The 16,482-nt window shown below is 42.9% G+C and overlaps 1 protein-coding gene across 1 annotated transcript in view; it reads left to right on the forward strand.

The window, feature by feature from the left end:
* TMC2 (transmembrane channel like 2) overlaps positions 1-14,255 on the forward strand; it is a 50,143-nt gene extending 35,888 nt beyond the window's left edge. Inside the window, exons 12-18 of the mRNA XM_053410393.1 lie at positions 1,145-1,273; positions 3,959-4,026; positions 6,759-6,998; positions 9,643-9,768; positions 10,490-10,568; positions 11,918-12,038; positions 13,543-14,255. Coding sequence (XP_053266368.1) covers positions 1,145-1,273; positions 3,959-4,026; positions 6,759-6,998; positions 9,643-9,768; positions 10,490-10,568; positions 11,918-12,038; positions 13,543-13,778 — 999 coding nt within the window. The 3' untranslated portion in view covers positions 13,779-14,255. The remainder of the gene's footprint in view (positions 1-1,144; positions 1,274-3,958; positions 4,027-6,758; positions 6,999-9,642; positions 9,769-10,489; positions 10,569-11,917; positions 12,039-13,542) is intronic.
* Positions 14,256-16,482: the final 2,227 nt, after the last annotated feature.

The following is a 16,482-nucleotide window of genomic DNA, read 5'->3' on the forward strand; positions in this document are numbered from 1 at the left end:
TCAGGCAGCAAGAGGGAGCTTGTCATGGAGAAGTCTCTCATGGCATCGAAAGAAAAACTCTGCACTTGCAGCAGTCAATCAAATGAATCCTCACCTACAGACTGAAGTGCTACAGCATGCACATGGGTTTACTGCCTCAGTTAGAACTAGGCAGATGTTTTGAACAACACAAAAGCTGGCCAGCTCCCTTGGCCAGAAAAACAGGAGGAACATTGGAAAGCCAGCACAGTCTTGGTCCAGCTCTATTTCTTTATGTATTTATATTTATTTATTAGATTTATATAGTGCCCTTCGTCATAAGATCTCAAGGCAAGAGTGGTTCTAATTCCAAATTTTGCTTCTGCTGTAAAACCCTCCAGTGCCATAGTCCTAAAATATCTTTTCAACCCTACCCGAGGAGTGTTGCTAGGCCTTTGGGGACTGAATAACCAGTTGGCTGGGCTGCAACTTGGACAAATGCAATTGAGGCAAAGGAGTTCTGAGGAAGAAGAAGAAGAAGAAGAAGAAGAAGAAGAAGAAGAAGAAGAAGAAGAAGAAGAAGAAGAAGAAGAAGAGTAGTAGTAGTAGTAGTAGTAGTAGTAGTTTGGATTTGATATCCCGCTTTATCACTACCCGGAGGAGTCTCAAAGCGGCTAGCAATCTCCTTTCCCTTCCTCCCCCACAACAAACACTCTGTGAGGTGAGTGGGGCTGAGAGACTTCAGAGAAGTGTGACTAGCCCAAGGTCACCCAGCAGCTGCATGTGGAAGAGTGGGGAAGCGAACCCGGTCCACCAGATTACAAGTCCACCACTCTTAACCACTACACCACACTGGCTCTGGGGATTTTTCTCTTTTTGAAATGAGATATCGGCGATCTCTAAGCCCCTTTTGTATTTATTCAAATAATCCAAAGGTAAAAGTGAGCTTGGTTCAGCACCAGGTATAACCAGACACTTAGACTGGCCTACAAGTCTCAACACAGTCTTTCTAAGGAACATTATACAGGAAATTTGGTGGCTACTGAATTAGTGACTTTTGAAAGACAATTTTCTGTTTTTAATGTTTATTTCTTCTTAATATATATGGCGGGTGGGGGAGTCTTAGAATACAAACTAGAGAACATGCTAGCTAAATACTTATCACTTTTTGTCGCCCCCCCCCCAGGAATTTGTGAGGCTCACTGTGTCTGATATACTTGTGACATTTGTAACCATACTTGTGGGAGATTTCCTCCGAGCTTGCTTTGTCAGATTTGTCAACTATTGCTGGTGCTGGGACCTGGAGGCTGGATTCGTAAGTAAATGAACTGTAGATGAAGCAAAGTTCTTGTCTTATAATAGAGTTTAACCAATGCTTTGAGCCACATTTTAATTCTGGTTTTCCCCCCACTGAAATGTAGATTTAGAATCCCCGCACTGCAGATAAGGCTAGTGTAACTGCTCAGGCAGGCTGGGGCATGTTATGACTTATAAATGTGTCATGACACTCCATTTTGCAACAACTGCAGCATCTGAACTAGCCTTAAGGGCAGTGGCATACAGAACAAATGACGGTAACCTAGCCTTGAGATTGCCAATGCATTGATCGCTATAGCCAGGCTCTTGTCTGTCCAGCAGCAGTTGAAGTTGACAAAAGGCTTTGTCTAGTCTGCAGCAATCTACCCTGCATGGATTTAAAAGCCAGCAAGGTAAAGATATGCTAGAAAAACAAAAATCCCAAAATCTCAGATTATCAATAGTCCAGGACTCACCAGAACATCAGGCTGTGCAGTGCATGGTACCGTCATGTGGAACCATTAATGCACATATATAAGAAAGACAAGATTATTCTCAGTGCTCTACCCCAATTCCGTTCAGAGATGGAACTTGCAGGGATACGGAGGAAGCTGAACTCTACCAACTGCCCGAGTTGATTTGATGTCAAATGCATCACGATAAACCATGCCAACAGTTTTTAAATTTTAATGGCAGAAGTGTGGGGAGGCAATTTTAACTGGGGGTCCAGCCCATGGAGAAGTTTAACCGTTCCCTCCACAATCATGATCTAAAGAGGGGGGGACGACCCTTTTCCTGCTATAAGTCTTATGGGGGACGACTCCCAGTGCTGTCAATGGGAACATTTCCCCTAAGGCTCATAACCACAGCAGGGTAGGGGATTTTCGTTGGGATCACAGTGATTTTGGGCCAGTCATGGAGGCTGACCTACCCTCCCTGGGTTATTATGAAAATAAGTGTGTGTGTGCCACCAAGCTCCCAGATGAAAAAGTGGGATGTAAATGTGACAATAATAATAATATTAAATAATAAAATTTGGCCTTCCAATGTCTGCTGTTTAAAAAACAAAACACTGATGTGGCTTCGAATTACATCTTTCGCATCCCACTAACAACATTTGGGCATTCCCACCCCCAAGGCAAAAACTGGGACAACAACAAATAGAAGCAGCACATATTTACCAGCAACAGCTTTCAAAGAATGAAAGTTGTCCCCTGTAAATAAGTACACAGATGGAAGATATGAGAGCTGATGCTAGTCACATTAGGCTGGAGAGAGAAAACTGAGTCATTATTAGACAGCTCATTATATCTCCCAATTTTTACACAGCATCTGTAATTCTTCTTTCCTGACAACCCCAACATTATGTAATTCTCCATCCATGGGGTCACATTGTTCCTGCTTGTCATTCCAGCGGAAGACAGGCAGTCCTGAGTCACACATTATTGTTTCAGCAATCCTATTATTGTACTCCCAATTTGCTGCTTTCCACCCACCCCCCAGTTTTGGCGCTGCCATCAGTTTCTCTAACAAGGTGGAGGCTTGGTTCAGCAGGAGGATGCATAAAACCCTACCAACAGATGGGAATGGAGGGTTGTGTGTCTTTATGTACTTATTTGCAGAAATACACATAGAATTCATTTTACCTGAGATGCAGAAATAAGGGATCCGACAAACGTAGCATATGCTGCATCCAACCAGCATTTCGCTAGGTCACTATTTGAAGGAATTGTTTTTTTTAATCCACTTTAAAAAACAAATGATCAAAAATGCAGAATCTGGGAGACAAGGGAATGGTCTGGTGCATATCTATACAGACCATAATGTTGGCGATAGAAAATGACTACTGTGTGTTCGTTACCACCCTACAGGTATTACCGTATTTTTCGCCCTATAGGGCACACTTTTTCCCCTCCAAAAATGAAGGGGAAATCTGTGTGCGTCCTATGGGGCGAATACAGGCTTTCGCTGAAGCTTGGAGAGCGAGAGGGGTCAGTGCGCACCGACCCCTCTCGCTCTCCAGGCTTCAGGAAGCTATCAGCAAGCCTGGGGAGCCCATGGGAGTTCCCGCAGGGCTCCCCACGCTGCGGATAGCAGCCTGCCGCCCGGCGCACAAACCGCCCTTAAGCAGAGCGCCCCTTGCGCCGGGCAGACATCCGCAGTGTGGGGAGCCTGCGGGAGTTCCCGCGGGGCTCCCCACGCTGCGGATAGCAGCCTGCCGCCCAGCGTGTGGGCCGCCCTGAGGCAGAGCGCCCCGCACGCCGGGCAGACATCGGCCAGCCCTACAAGCTCGGGGGACAGCTGGGAGGCGCAGCGCCGCCATACCGCTGTTCCCCCACCTGGTTTTGGGGGGGAAATAAAGGGGGGGAATTTCTTTATTTCCCCCCAAAAAAAACTAGGTGTGTCCTATGGGACGGAGCGTCCTATGGGACGAAAAATACAGTAGTTTCAAAAAGGATAAATGTACAGGAAGCTTTTTACAGCCATTCAGTGATAATTTTATATCTAATGCAACAAATAATTTTATATCTAATGCAACAAATTCCCTCTGGGAATTAATAATCAAATAATCCAAAGGGTAAAAGGGAATGGAAACCCAATGTTTTATTTCAGGTGAGAATCCTTTATTTTCCCCTTGATATTTCTGTAGTCCCCCAATACCAAAATTTAGCATCCAGTCATTATTTCCTCTTTTTCATTACAGCCTTCATATGCTGAGTTCGATATTAGTGGCAATGTGCTCGGTTTGATCTTCAACCAAGGAATGATCTGGTGAGATATTCTTGTCTACTGTAGCCCTTTGCTAGAGAAAATGCTAAATTAAAACTTAAGAACTGCATCACACTGAGGTCTGCTGTGCATTTTTGAAGGCCCAAAAGAGACTCCATTTCCTTAGGGTCTTGCGTAAGAGCAATGTCAAAGAAAAACTGATGATCTCCTTCTATCGGGCCACAATAGAAAGTGTCCTTTCATACTGTATAACAATGTGGTAAGCTGGTTTGACAGCCACGGACAGGAAGTCCCTACAGAGGGTGGCAAATACAGCACATGACATCATGGGTTGTCCTCAGAGTTCGCTAGATGACATCGCGAGAGACTGCTACCTCAGGAGAGCGAGGAAAATTCTTAGGGACGACTCACATCCTGGCTAGCACTTCTTTAATCTCCTACCTTTGGGCAGGAGATACAGAAGTATAGTCAGCCACACCAACAGGTTAAAGAACAGTTTTTATCCGTGGGCTGTTGGACTGTTGAATGGAAAAAAAATAGTGATGTAATTGACAAGCACACAGAGCGTAAACAAGACTGAGTATATGGGGGGGGGCTCGTTTAATTTCACTGCACACAGGTGGTGTAGGGACAATAAAGGTTTATTATTATTATTATTATTATTATTATTATTATTATTATTATTATGGCTCTTCTAAGTGCATGCTAGACACATTTTGGTAACTTTTTACTCGGAGCGGTGGTTTTAGAACAAACACCTACCTATTTAAAAGGGTTCTAGGATAATCACACAGGTCCATAGGATGTAGTGTCAACTTATGCAAGCTGAGAATCCGTCAAAGGACAGGGGTGAGGAAGAACAGCCTGTTCAGCTTGTCACTAAAACAGAAATGTGGAGCCCATTATCATGGGGTTCATTTTATATATGAATGATGAACAAGATCCTACATTTTTCCATATTCTGCAGTCCAGGGAAGGTCCATAGCTCATTGATGGAGCATCTGCTTTGCATGCAGAACACCCCAGATTCATTATCCATAACAGGCAGGGCTGGAAGAGACCCCCATCTAAAGCCCACAAGAGCTGCTGCCATTGACTATAGGGCCAAACTGATCAGTGGTCTACAAGGCAGCTTCCCATCATCCCATGTTCCTTGATACTCACTATATACGCCTTCCCTCTTTTCCCCATTCACGTATGCTCCTAACATTTTTTAGCCTGTGCACCTGAAATTGAGCAAGTGATATAGATGCTTCTTTCTCAGTCCAGTGGGAGGAAGAGATCAGGCTGGATCACGTGACACGGCTTGGGTGACTTGAGGAGGCTCTGAGCTGTTTTTTCTCCTGCCTCACCCAAGTGATAGCTCCACTCTCTGTCCTACTTTCTGTTATTTCAAAAATGAAAAAAGAGTTCTCATACCTTGAATTTAGCTCTTCAATCTCCCTCTCTCCCCCTGCTCAGTCATGGGACTGGGGGGGGGGGAGAAGAAGTCAAAAGTCAGGCCTGGCACAAAGGACAAGAAGGCAATGTTTTCTTCTCAAATAAGGAAGAGAGGAGCCTCATAAAGGGCCCCCTATTTTTCTTCATATAGGCCCTTTTTTAGAGACACCGGGGCTTTAGTTTCACAGACCCCCATGTGCCTGCCCCAGATATACCAGTGAAAGTCTGTGGAATCCTACAAGTCCACTAAGCCACATTGCCTCTTGTAAGAGGCCCTATCTTTTCCTTCCAGTGGGCAAGATTTGTGCAGGATCTTTGGGTTTTGAGGACTATTCCATCAAGTTCTTCTTAAAGCCCAGACAAATTCCACAGCTGAAGGACCTCCTGAACCAGTCTGTTTATTCTCAAAACCAAGGGTGGATGCCAGGCAACCCAGTCAGATGGGAGGGGTACAAATAATAAATTATGGTTATTATTAGGCCAGAGGTCCTTCCAGCTCACAGTTATGCCATAAATTGATCCAAAGGCCACTTGCAGCCCACTTTGTCGCTCCAACACCTGGGAGTTAATTTAAAAAACAGACAGGGGTGTGGAGACCTTATCAGGCTTGGTTCCATGCCCACACTTTCTATAAGCTCCTGTTGGTCTTCCAACATGTCCTCCATCCATCCAAAACAAACAGCTACCTTCCTTCATTTCACCCACCAAGGCAATTTTATTGGTGCACATCCCACCTAGATGTTTCTCTCATCCTGGGACATTGAATGGGACATTGGCTACTTACTGTGAAAGTCAGTTCTGGTCCAGCATGAAGGAGACACCCAGTCCCACTGCAGTAGGTGGCTGCTGATGTGATAGAGCTCAAGATGTCTGGTTCTGCCATCTATCTCAGAGGAGGCTATCCGTATGCTGACCTTATTTTCCCTTTGGCATCCAACCTTTCTACAGTCTTATGCACTACAAAGGAACTAAGCTGGAGCCTCTCCTGCCTGCTCAACTCACCCAAGCCATCTCACATTATTATCCTGTCTGATCTGGGTAGTGGGTGGAGACCGCTCATCTGGATGTATCCCTAATGCTGAAACTGTCATAATAAGTAGCTATGGTTCCATTTTGCAAGCCAGGCAGGCAAAAGCTCTATTTTTAAAGAGTTTGCTTTATAGTATGATCCCACTGTAGTCGCTAACTACTTCCTTCCTGGCAGAACTTGCTCTGAGTCCATCCTTAACAGCAGGCTCCCATGCTCTTCTATAGTTTGCTGTTTCTGAAGTGGATGCAGCTAAAGCCTTCCTGAAAAGCTTTCTATATTTCTCTCTTTTCTTCCTTCCTTACAGGATGGGATCCTTTTATGCACCAGGACTAGTCGGCATAAATGTGCTACGTCTATTAACCTCCATGTATTACCAGAGCTGGGCTGTTATGAGTAGCAATGTTCCCCATGAGCGAGTGTTCAAGGCCTCCAAATCCAATAATTTTTACATGGGGCTCTTGCTGTTGATCCTGTTCCTAAGCCTGTTGCCGGTTGCCTACACCATAATGTCCCTGCCTCCCTCCTTCGACTGCGGACCATTCAGGTATTGGGGGATCCTGGTGGAGAACAACTCCTTAGCCTGAGGCCAGACTCCTGCTCATTTGTCCTACCATGCACGCTAGACCCGATCCTATGCACGTTTACTGCTGTGTTTAGTGGGCCTTATTCCCATGGAAAAAACATACATAATAAAGAATTTCTCTTAATCTTCAGGGTGGTGGCCAACAATGCCATGCTGCTTCCACAATGGGGCTTTCCTTGTCCTCCTCTCCCCTGCAGCATGCCTGCCTCCTAAATCTTCTCCAGACCTTTGCAGACCCTCTGGAGCAGACCTTGGGTGTGTGCAGTGGACTACAGGGGGGAGTCCTATCAAATGTGCTGGCACAATGTTAGCTATTGCCCTAGATTTTCTTATCAGCCCCATAATTACATATTTAATAGGTAGAGGAGCGTCAGTTGTTGTGTAACTTTAAACTACCGCTAGCACATTGGACACTTGCTGTCTCCCCTGACTTTCCTCACCAGTGTTTTCTTTCTTTCCTTTCCCTGACTTACCTCTATGAAAAGAGATGAGCTGTTGAAGAGTAGGACAGCATCCATATTAAAGGATAAGCCATGGACAGTGAGCAGTCTGGTGTGCCCTAGGTGCCTTGATATTCCCTTGTTGCAGAGGGAACCGCCCTATGGGGAACTATATAACATATGCTCCAACATTTCTCCGATGAAAATAGGGGCATCCCATTCCATAAGGATAATTTTACTATTATTCTGGCGGTTCCCTCACTGCGAGAAGCAAAGCTACAGGGAACCAGGCAAAGGGCCTTCTTGGTGGTGGCGCCCAACCTGTTGAAAGCCCTCCCATCAGATGTCAAAGAGATAAACTACTACCTGACATTTAGAATACATCTGAAGGCAGCCCTGTTCAGGGAAGTTTTTAATATGTGGCATTTTAATGTATTTTTTATCTTTGTGGGAAGCCATCTAGAGTGGCCGGGAAAACCCAGCCAGATGGGCGGGGTACAAATAATAAATTATTATTATTATTATTATTATTATTATTATTATTATTATTAATAATAATAATAATACCCCACAGATCTGACTGGGTTGCCCCAGCCACTCTGGGCAGCTTCCAACATATATGAAAACATAATAAAACATTAAACGTTAGGAAAACTTCCCTATACAGGATAGCCTTCAGATGGTTCGGTGGTCGGATATCTCCAAACCCTCCAACTTTTCTCCAATGAAAATAGGGACATCCTATGGGAAAGTAGGATATTCCGGGATGAAATCAGAAACTGGGACCAGAGTCTCTAAATCAGGGATGTCCCTGGAAAATAGGGACACTTGGAGGGTCTGTATATAAGACTGTGCACTTAACCTGGAAGATGGCAATGTAATGGATCAATACATAGACTAAAACTCAAAGTATCAGAGAAGTCAGACAAGCTTCAGAAATAAAGCCCTGCTTTCCAAAGCAACTTTTTCCATCGCCTCCCCATCCAAAATCTGCAATGTAATATGACCGTAGATGGTAAAAGAAAAACAGAAACTGACTTCTTCAGAATATGCTCCACTATCACTGTATTAATAAGCATTTCTTACTGCCATTCTGCATCAGCTTTACACAAATTGCTCCTCAGACTGGATTAACATGTCAATGAGCCCTAATTTGATTTAGTAACTGTTTCTCACTGCACTGCTGGCTCTGACTCAGCGTGGAGCCAGTTCAGAACAAATTGTTCCTTTTGCTCCACTGTCCGGACCATTCTTTTGTTAATAAGCGGTGTCAGTAGCAATCTCTTTTCAGACTTTTGAGGAAAGAAGGAACGTACAAAGTTTATTTAGATTATTTTAGACAAGTCTCTTTGCATGTAGCTGTTCTATCCTTTAAGGCTGCATCACGGCACACTGGTCTGTGGGCTACTTGACCTTGCACATATGAAGAATATAGTACTGTATAATGTCTGCTATCCTGAAGTAACAAGATGCCTGCGTTAAATCCCAGCTGGTAAATAACCTACCACACTCTTGATAGTTGTGAAATGGTTTAGGTGGATAAAAAGACATTCTTGATCCAGCTCCTGCTGAACATAACGCGGTGTACAAAAGTTTCCAAAGATGAGGATTGCTTGTCATGGTCCCTATAGAAAAGAAAATCGAATGCTGCCCCCCCCCCCCAGTCTATGTAAGTGGACTTTCCACTACCTTTTATGTAACTTGTTACGTACTGAAGTTCTCACCCTGGGCCAGCAGGGGGATACTGTAGATAGTTTTCACTCATGTCCACATATGCAAATAAGGGATTGAAAGTGACATTCAGTGATTGGATAGTTACAGAAAATGGTTACTGTTGCGTTGTAGTGGAACTCTACATAAGCAGGCTGCCTGAACCCTTCAGTTCAATTCTGTTCTGGCCTGTGAATAAACAAGAGCTGTTTGAAGAATCGCTGTGTCATCTGATATGTTCACCCACAACTTAACATAACTGAAAACAAATTTAAATTAAATATTATGTTTGGGGGGAAAAACAAAATGTATGCATGCACCTGCGTCTTGACATACTCAAAAAGAACTACACAATCTTGGAATTCCTCTGAATGGTGCATTTCTGAAAGAAGTTGACAATGGCCTGTAATGAGTACAGCATGCTGTCATTTATATGTACCTGTTTACCATTCCAGTGGGAAAAAGAAAATGTACGATGTAATCCAAGAGACCATCCAAAACGATTTCCCACCCTTTGTGGCCAAGATTTTCGGTTATGTGGCAAATCCAGGACTAATTATACCCGCCATTCTACTTATGATGTAAGTTGTTCCAATAGCCTGGGGACCTGAGAGCGAAGAAGAGTTTTATTTTAGCAAGAGGTATCCTTAGGTTATTGGTTTAAAATTTGCTAGGATTTAAAATGTCGTGCTGTGCGTGTAGCCTGAAATCAAACCAACCATTAATGGATTATGCAGAACCTGTCAAAAATGTCTTTCCCACCCTAAATAATCTCCACTCCTTATATCCATAATACAAATTATTTTTCCACTGCAGCAAAAACAACAATACTTTTTTGTAAGCCACTTTGATATTTTTAATGATGTGCTTATATATATTTTATAAATATTCTGTTTTAACCTTTAAACGCCTGCTGAAAACTTTTCTATGCTGCCAAACCTATCCAGGCAATTAAGACAATGTATTTCTTTAATAGTTGATGGCCTCTGATTTTAAATTTTTCTGTGGTTTTTATTATATATAGATTCTCGTAAACTGCTTTGATATTTTTTGCTAGAGTTGTAAAAGAGATTTTTGTGTTCGTTTTTTGTTAATAACTGATGGAAAATGTGGATATTAACCAAAACACTCATGAAAGTGTTTGGGTATAGCGATGATATTGTATTTCTTAGATCAGTATTGAGAGAATGCATGAATTAGGCAATGTATTTTGGTCTCCCAAATAATTATACCTGCCTCTTTTGTCTACTTTTAAGCCATCATAAGGCGTCACAGAAATTTAACTGATATTTGATTTTGTAGCCTTGCTATATATTACCTGAATGCTGTGGCTGAAGCTTATCAACATGCCAATGCGGAACTGAAGAAGAAAATGCAAATGGTATGTTTGTATTTTATGACACTGTTTTAAATTTGTGGCTTAGGACTCTCTTATCTACGGGACCGTCTCTCCTGGTATGCCCTGCAGAGGACCTTAAGGTCCATGAATAATCATAGTTTAGAGGTCCCAGGCCCTTCAGGATTTAACCTCCTTCCATCGGGCCTGTAAGACAGAGCTATTCCGCCTGGCCTTTAATTTGAATTCAGCCTGATATTCTATTTCTCTTCTCTTCCTTCCCCCTCCCCTTTTATGAAGATTACCCACACTGAGACCCCACAGCTAATTCCCCCCTGGCCTCTCGCTGGCCCAAGTAGGACCAATTCAGCCAACTAGCCCTGGGGATTATCTAATTGATTTTTGATTTTTGAATTTTATTGTTATTCATGTCTTTATACCATATTTTATGCTGCTTTTATAATTAAGCGTTTTAAAAGTGTTTTAAATTTGTTGTTAGCCGCCCTGAGGCCGGTTTTTGAACCGGGAAGGATGGGGTATAAATAAAAAATTATTATTAAAATTGCCACCTTTCTCTCTCTCCACTATCATCCCTGCTTAATTCAAACCTCTGCTGCTGTTTAAACCACAATTTCCCTCTCAGTAGCTCTTTTACCACAGCAGAAGTTTGAGTAAAGCGGGGAGAAAGAAACTCTGAGAGGAAAATGGCAGTTTTAAACACTGGCAGAGATTTGAAAAGCAGGGATGGCAGGACACTGAGAGGTCGTTTTTTTAAAAAAACGAACAAATAGGTTTTTTAAAGGAGAAATAGCAGCAATGAGCACTACACAGATGCCGACACCAAAAAGCTAACACGAGCTTTTTCAAACACCCTTCTCGCTATACCCAAACCTTGTTTTAAACTGCCAGTGTCCCATCCTGCTTATTTTATTTACCCTGGTATTGTTTTAAATTCCCACTTCCCGCCCCTCAATGTTTATCCATCCCTGCTTTACTCAAACCTGTGCTGTTGTTTTAAACAATTTATCCTGTCCTGTTTCTCCATTCTCATATATATGTATGTATGTATGTGTGTTTGTTTGTTTGTTTGTTTGTTTGTTTGTTTGTTTATAAACAGATAATTGCTGCATTTCAGGTAATTTTCCAGTTTTCAAAATATCAGGATTATGTTGAGTACATTCAAGTCTCGTCCTCTGTTTTAGTTCTGCCTTAATTTGTAGCTTTTACCATAATTATTTTTTTAAAAATAATGATGATGATGATGATGCCTGAGAGCTGTGTCCAACGCTAGTCCTACTCGGCGTAGGCCAACTGAAATTAATCAGCAGGACGAGCTTAGGTCCATTAACTGCAAAGGATATGACCCTAACGTTTTTATGTGCCATGCTCTGTAGCAACGTGAAGATGAGAAAAACAAGAAGAATAACAAAGCTTCCACTAATCCCGCAATGCAAGATTTGGAAGACTTGCTTGTTCCACGTGCAAAGGCCATGGATGGACCCAAACCAACAGAAGGTAAAAACAGCCCAACCCACTGGCCTTCCATCAATGCTTGTCAATGTAATTCTTTTGGTAAATCTCTGGGCTCAGTTCAAGATTTCAATATTGCTATACAAAAGTTTAAACAACTTGGGAATCAAAGAACTGAAAAAATAACTAAGATTTACTGAGGCTACCCTGGTTGTTATTCCAGTTTTAGTTTCAGTTGGAAAGGTGACTGCATGAGACAGGGTGTTCTCAGTGCCCCCCACATTATGGAACCCTCTCCCTAAATGACATGAGGTTGCCCCATGTTGGCCTCATTTAGGCACTAGGTGAAAATTAGGTTTACTCAGGCCTTTCAAATATAATCAGCATACTTGGTGACACTATTTATCTATCTCTCAAAGGTGAGAAACCTTTTTTTGTCCAATGACTGGATTATAGTCTGGCTCACTTTACATAGACCATTTTAAACATCATTATGCGATCAGGTGACAACTTCAATGCTATAATTTCTGGGCTTAAACAGAGACAAAGGATTTTAGCATTGTTTTAATTAGCTGACCAGTGCCAGGATGTCCGTTACACCTACTGACTATGTAAAATACCACTGTTAATTATGTAATTCTCAGGGTTTACACTCTGCCAAATCCTGTGTATTCATGAGGCTACACCTGCATGGGACATGGGTGGCGCTGTGGTGTAAACCATTGAGCCTCTTGGGCTTGCTGATCAGTAGGTCGGCGGTTCGAATCCCCGCAACGGAGTGAGCTCCCGTTGCTCTGTCCCAGCTCCTGCCAACCTAGCAGTTCGAAAGCACGTCAAAGTGCAAGTAGATAAATAGGCACCACTGAGGCGGGAACATAAACAGTGCTTCCATGCGCTCTGGCTTCCTCCGTGCGCCAGCAGCGGTTTATTCCTGCTGGCCATATGATCCAGAAAGCTGCCTGCGGACAAACACTGGCCCCCTCGGCATGAAAAGCAAGAATAGCACTGCAACCTGTCGACTTTGACTGGACTTAACCCTCCAGGTGTCCTTTACCCTTTTTACCTTATAGTCTGGCTCACTTTACATAGATCATTTTAAACATCATTATGACATCAGGTGAAAACTTCAATGCTATCATTTCTGGACTAAACAAAGGATTTTTAGCATTGTATTAACTACCAGTGCCAGGCTGTCTGTTACACCCACCAATTATGTAAAATACCACTGTTAATTATGTAATTCTCAGGTGTTACTTGTTAGCATTTCATTGCCCTCTGACCTCACTGATACTTAGCCAAATCCTGTGTATTCATGAGGATGAATGCATGCATCTGGTACGGTGGACTGCAGTCCCTCTGGAGGTTGATGTCGAACTATTATAAAAGTTTAGCTAATGCAACAACTAATAAGAGATATCAAGGGGAATTTAGCTGCTTGCCTCAGTGGCTTTGCTGTGCACAAAAATAACAGCTAAATGAGATCTGAAGGATGCATGGATGGGTTAGTTAATATGCGAAAAAGCACTGAATGTTCCTTTCCTTTTACAAGATAACAAGCCTGAGTCTGCCAACATTAAAAACACTCCTGCAATGAAGGAAGAGGCAAGCACCACCAGAAACAGTAATCCTGAGAACCCTGTAAGAGGAGCCACACTCCAGCCTCCTGTTGTAGTGACTCGGCCACCAAGCCCAAGAGGTGGGCTGCCTAACCAACCAAGACCAAATCCAAAGGTGCCACAACCAAGGGGACCACCCCCTGGAATGGGGAGGGGCAAGACTCATTAACTACCATTAAAAAACAATTCATCTACGTGCACTGGAAATGTATGCTGCACATCAACTCCTGCAAGTAGAAATTTTACACATCCACATTTGAGGTCTAAAGTACGTCACCGTCAAAGTCCATCATATAAAAACAGCCTTCTGTGGTCACTTCTCCAAACCCCCTTTTCCTTTTGGGCATATGCAGTGCTTAAACCATCAGGAACATGTCTTTTTTGAGGTGGGTTCAGAATGAGCAATGCTAAGACAACAGGTGCCCCATTTATTCTTTTATTCCCCTTCCTTCCCTCCCCCTCCACCTTTTTATGAAGATTACCCGCTCTGGGATCCCACAGCTAATTCTCCCCTGGTCTCCTCGCTGGCCCAAATAGGACTAATTTAGCCAGCTAGCCCTGGTGATTATCTAGTGTTTATTGGATGGATTTTCCCCCTAAATTGATTTTTGAATTCTGAATTTATTGTTATTCACGTTTTATACTGTATTTTATGCTGTTTTAGCTGCCCTGAGCCCGGTTTTCTGAACCGGGAAGGGCGGGGTATAAATAAAAAAATATTATTATTATTTGAAAATATAGACCTAGGAATGAGGGCAAGAAGCATTCAAAATAAGGTTGCAAATGATTACGTTTGCTTTCACTTCCTGGCTTTTAAGAGGTTATCTTTAGATGCATTTACAGGAGAGAAAAACCCTGAATGTCTCTTTAAAGGTTATAAAAGTTTTCCAATAAAAAGCAGCTACATTTTAAGAACTGTTAAGAGCAAAAGAAGTGATGTAAAAGCCACTGCTTCAAAACTTCTTACTCAAAGGATCCCACTCTCTGCATTCTTACCATGATCAATCTGCAATGTGAGAACATTACCTCTAACCTACCCTTCATGGTGCGTTCAAATGCTAGCAAAATATGTGAACTGATGCAACTCTCCCCTCCCTGTGCACTTGGAAGCCCTCTCCAGCAAAAATGCCCCCACATATTTTGGCTTGAAAAAAGCATCCTGCTGGCTCCCATAGGCATCTTTTTTCCAAACCTCACTGTGGGGGTTTAAGAACAGGTGTGTTTTGTGGCCCTTTGACTTTTATTGCTTATGACTTTTGTTATATTTTGTAAATCTTTTCACGTTGTAAGCCGCCTTCAGCATGGCTTAACTATGGCATACAATTAAACAATGATGTTGTAGTAACAGATCCTTGGAATTTGTATATTATAGCAAGTCCTTGCGTTTCATTTTCCAAACCACGGCTGACATTTAGCTATTGCTTGGACTCAGATTATCCCATTAGTGAAAGTATGTGTGAATTATATGCATGTTTGTGTAAAAGAACTGGCATAGAGCTATAATTAACTTTTAAAAAACTCTAAAGTTTTGCCAGTTATTGATGAAAGACATCCCTAGTAAAGGGATGCTTCTTACTGGAGAGCTTGGGTCGGGTCCTCAAGTCTTTTGCCTCCATACCAGGGGGCAGAATCATTCGTCTAGCCAGACCAACCCTGCCTGAACCTCTAGATACCATTACTTGTTGAAAAGTCAACAGAAAGCCTAGTAAAGGTCTTATCTAGTATGGATCAGGCAAGGTCCCAGCTTCTTGCCTCCTCTCCACTGGCAGGAGCCATCCCACTTTCCAGACTGACCCTGCTTAAGGTCCGACTGATCTCTGAGCAGCTTTGTCTTTAAAGGTAAAGGTACCCCTGCCCATACGGGCCAGTCTTGACAGACTCTAGGGTTGTGCGCCCATCTCACTCAAGAGGCCGGGGGCCAGCGCTGTCCGGAGACACTTCCGGGTCACGTGGCCAGCGTGACATCGCTGCTCTGGCGAGCCAGTCGCACACGGAAACGCCGTTTACCTTCCCGCTAGTAAGCGGTCCCTATTTATCTACTTGCACCCGGGAGTGCTTTCGAACTGCTAGGTTGGCAGGCGCTGGGACCGAACAACGGGAGCGCACCCCGCCGCGGAGATTCGAACAGCCGACCTTTCGATCGGCAAGCCCTAGGCGCTGAGGCTTTTACCCACAGCGCCACCCACTTTGTCTTTATTGGTCTCTAGAGTGCTCCTTCCCATAAGACCAGGGTGCTATTTGAAACCTACAGTATCTGAAAAGGTTTCCTTTGCTTATCTGCTAACTGCTCCTACACAAATTCTTAAGACTTTCAGCAAAGGCACACCAGCTGCCTCTTTCTCCCCATCTTTAACATGCAGGTGGGTGAAGATTTCTGAAGTACAGGAAAGCTTACACGCTATTTTGTAACATTTTGGTTGACCTAATAAAGGTACTGTATTGTCCTTTTTCTTCTGAGTGACTATGACCTTAAACTTTTGTGAAACATGTTACAGGTAGGTAGCCATGTTGGTCTGCCGTACTCAAAACAAAAGGAATTTTTAAATTTCGTTTTGTGGAATAAACCAGCTTCAGCTCTAAAAAAGCCCCCAATGCACACAGAGGAGAAAGGGGTTAAAAAGCACTTTGCTGTGGCTCTTCGGAAATTACATACTGCTCAAAGTTAATGTGCTGGCCTTATAGTCTACTTAATTCAAAAACATGACCAATAGCTGATAAAATTTATCAGCTACCAGTGGGCCCTGCCCTGTGTAAAACACTGTAAGACATCATAGCATGGATGTGAGCAAAATTATTCAAACATGCATCGTAGAATACACAATCACTATAAAACATCCTTCTAAACTTCTAAAATTTATCAAATGTCAGATTGT

The sequence above is a fragment of the Podarcis raffonei genome, chromosome 12, assembly GCF_027172205.1.
Source record: "Podarcis raffonei isolate rPodRaf1 chromosome 12, rPodRaf1.pri, whole genome shotgun sequence".
Classification (NCBI taxonomy): Eukaryota; Metazoa; Chordata; class Lepidosauria; order Squamata; family Lacertidae; genus Podarcis; species Podarcis raffonei.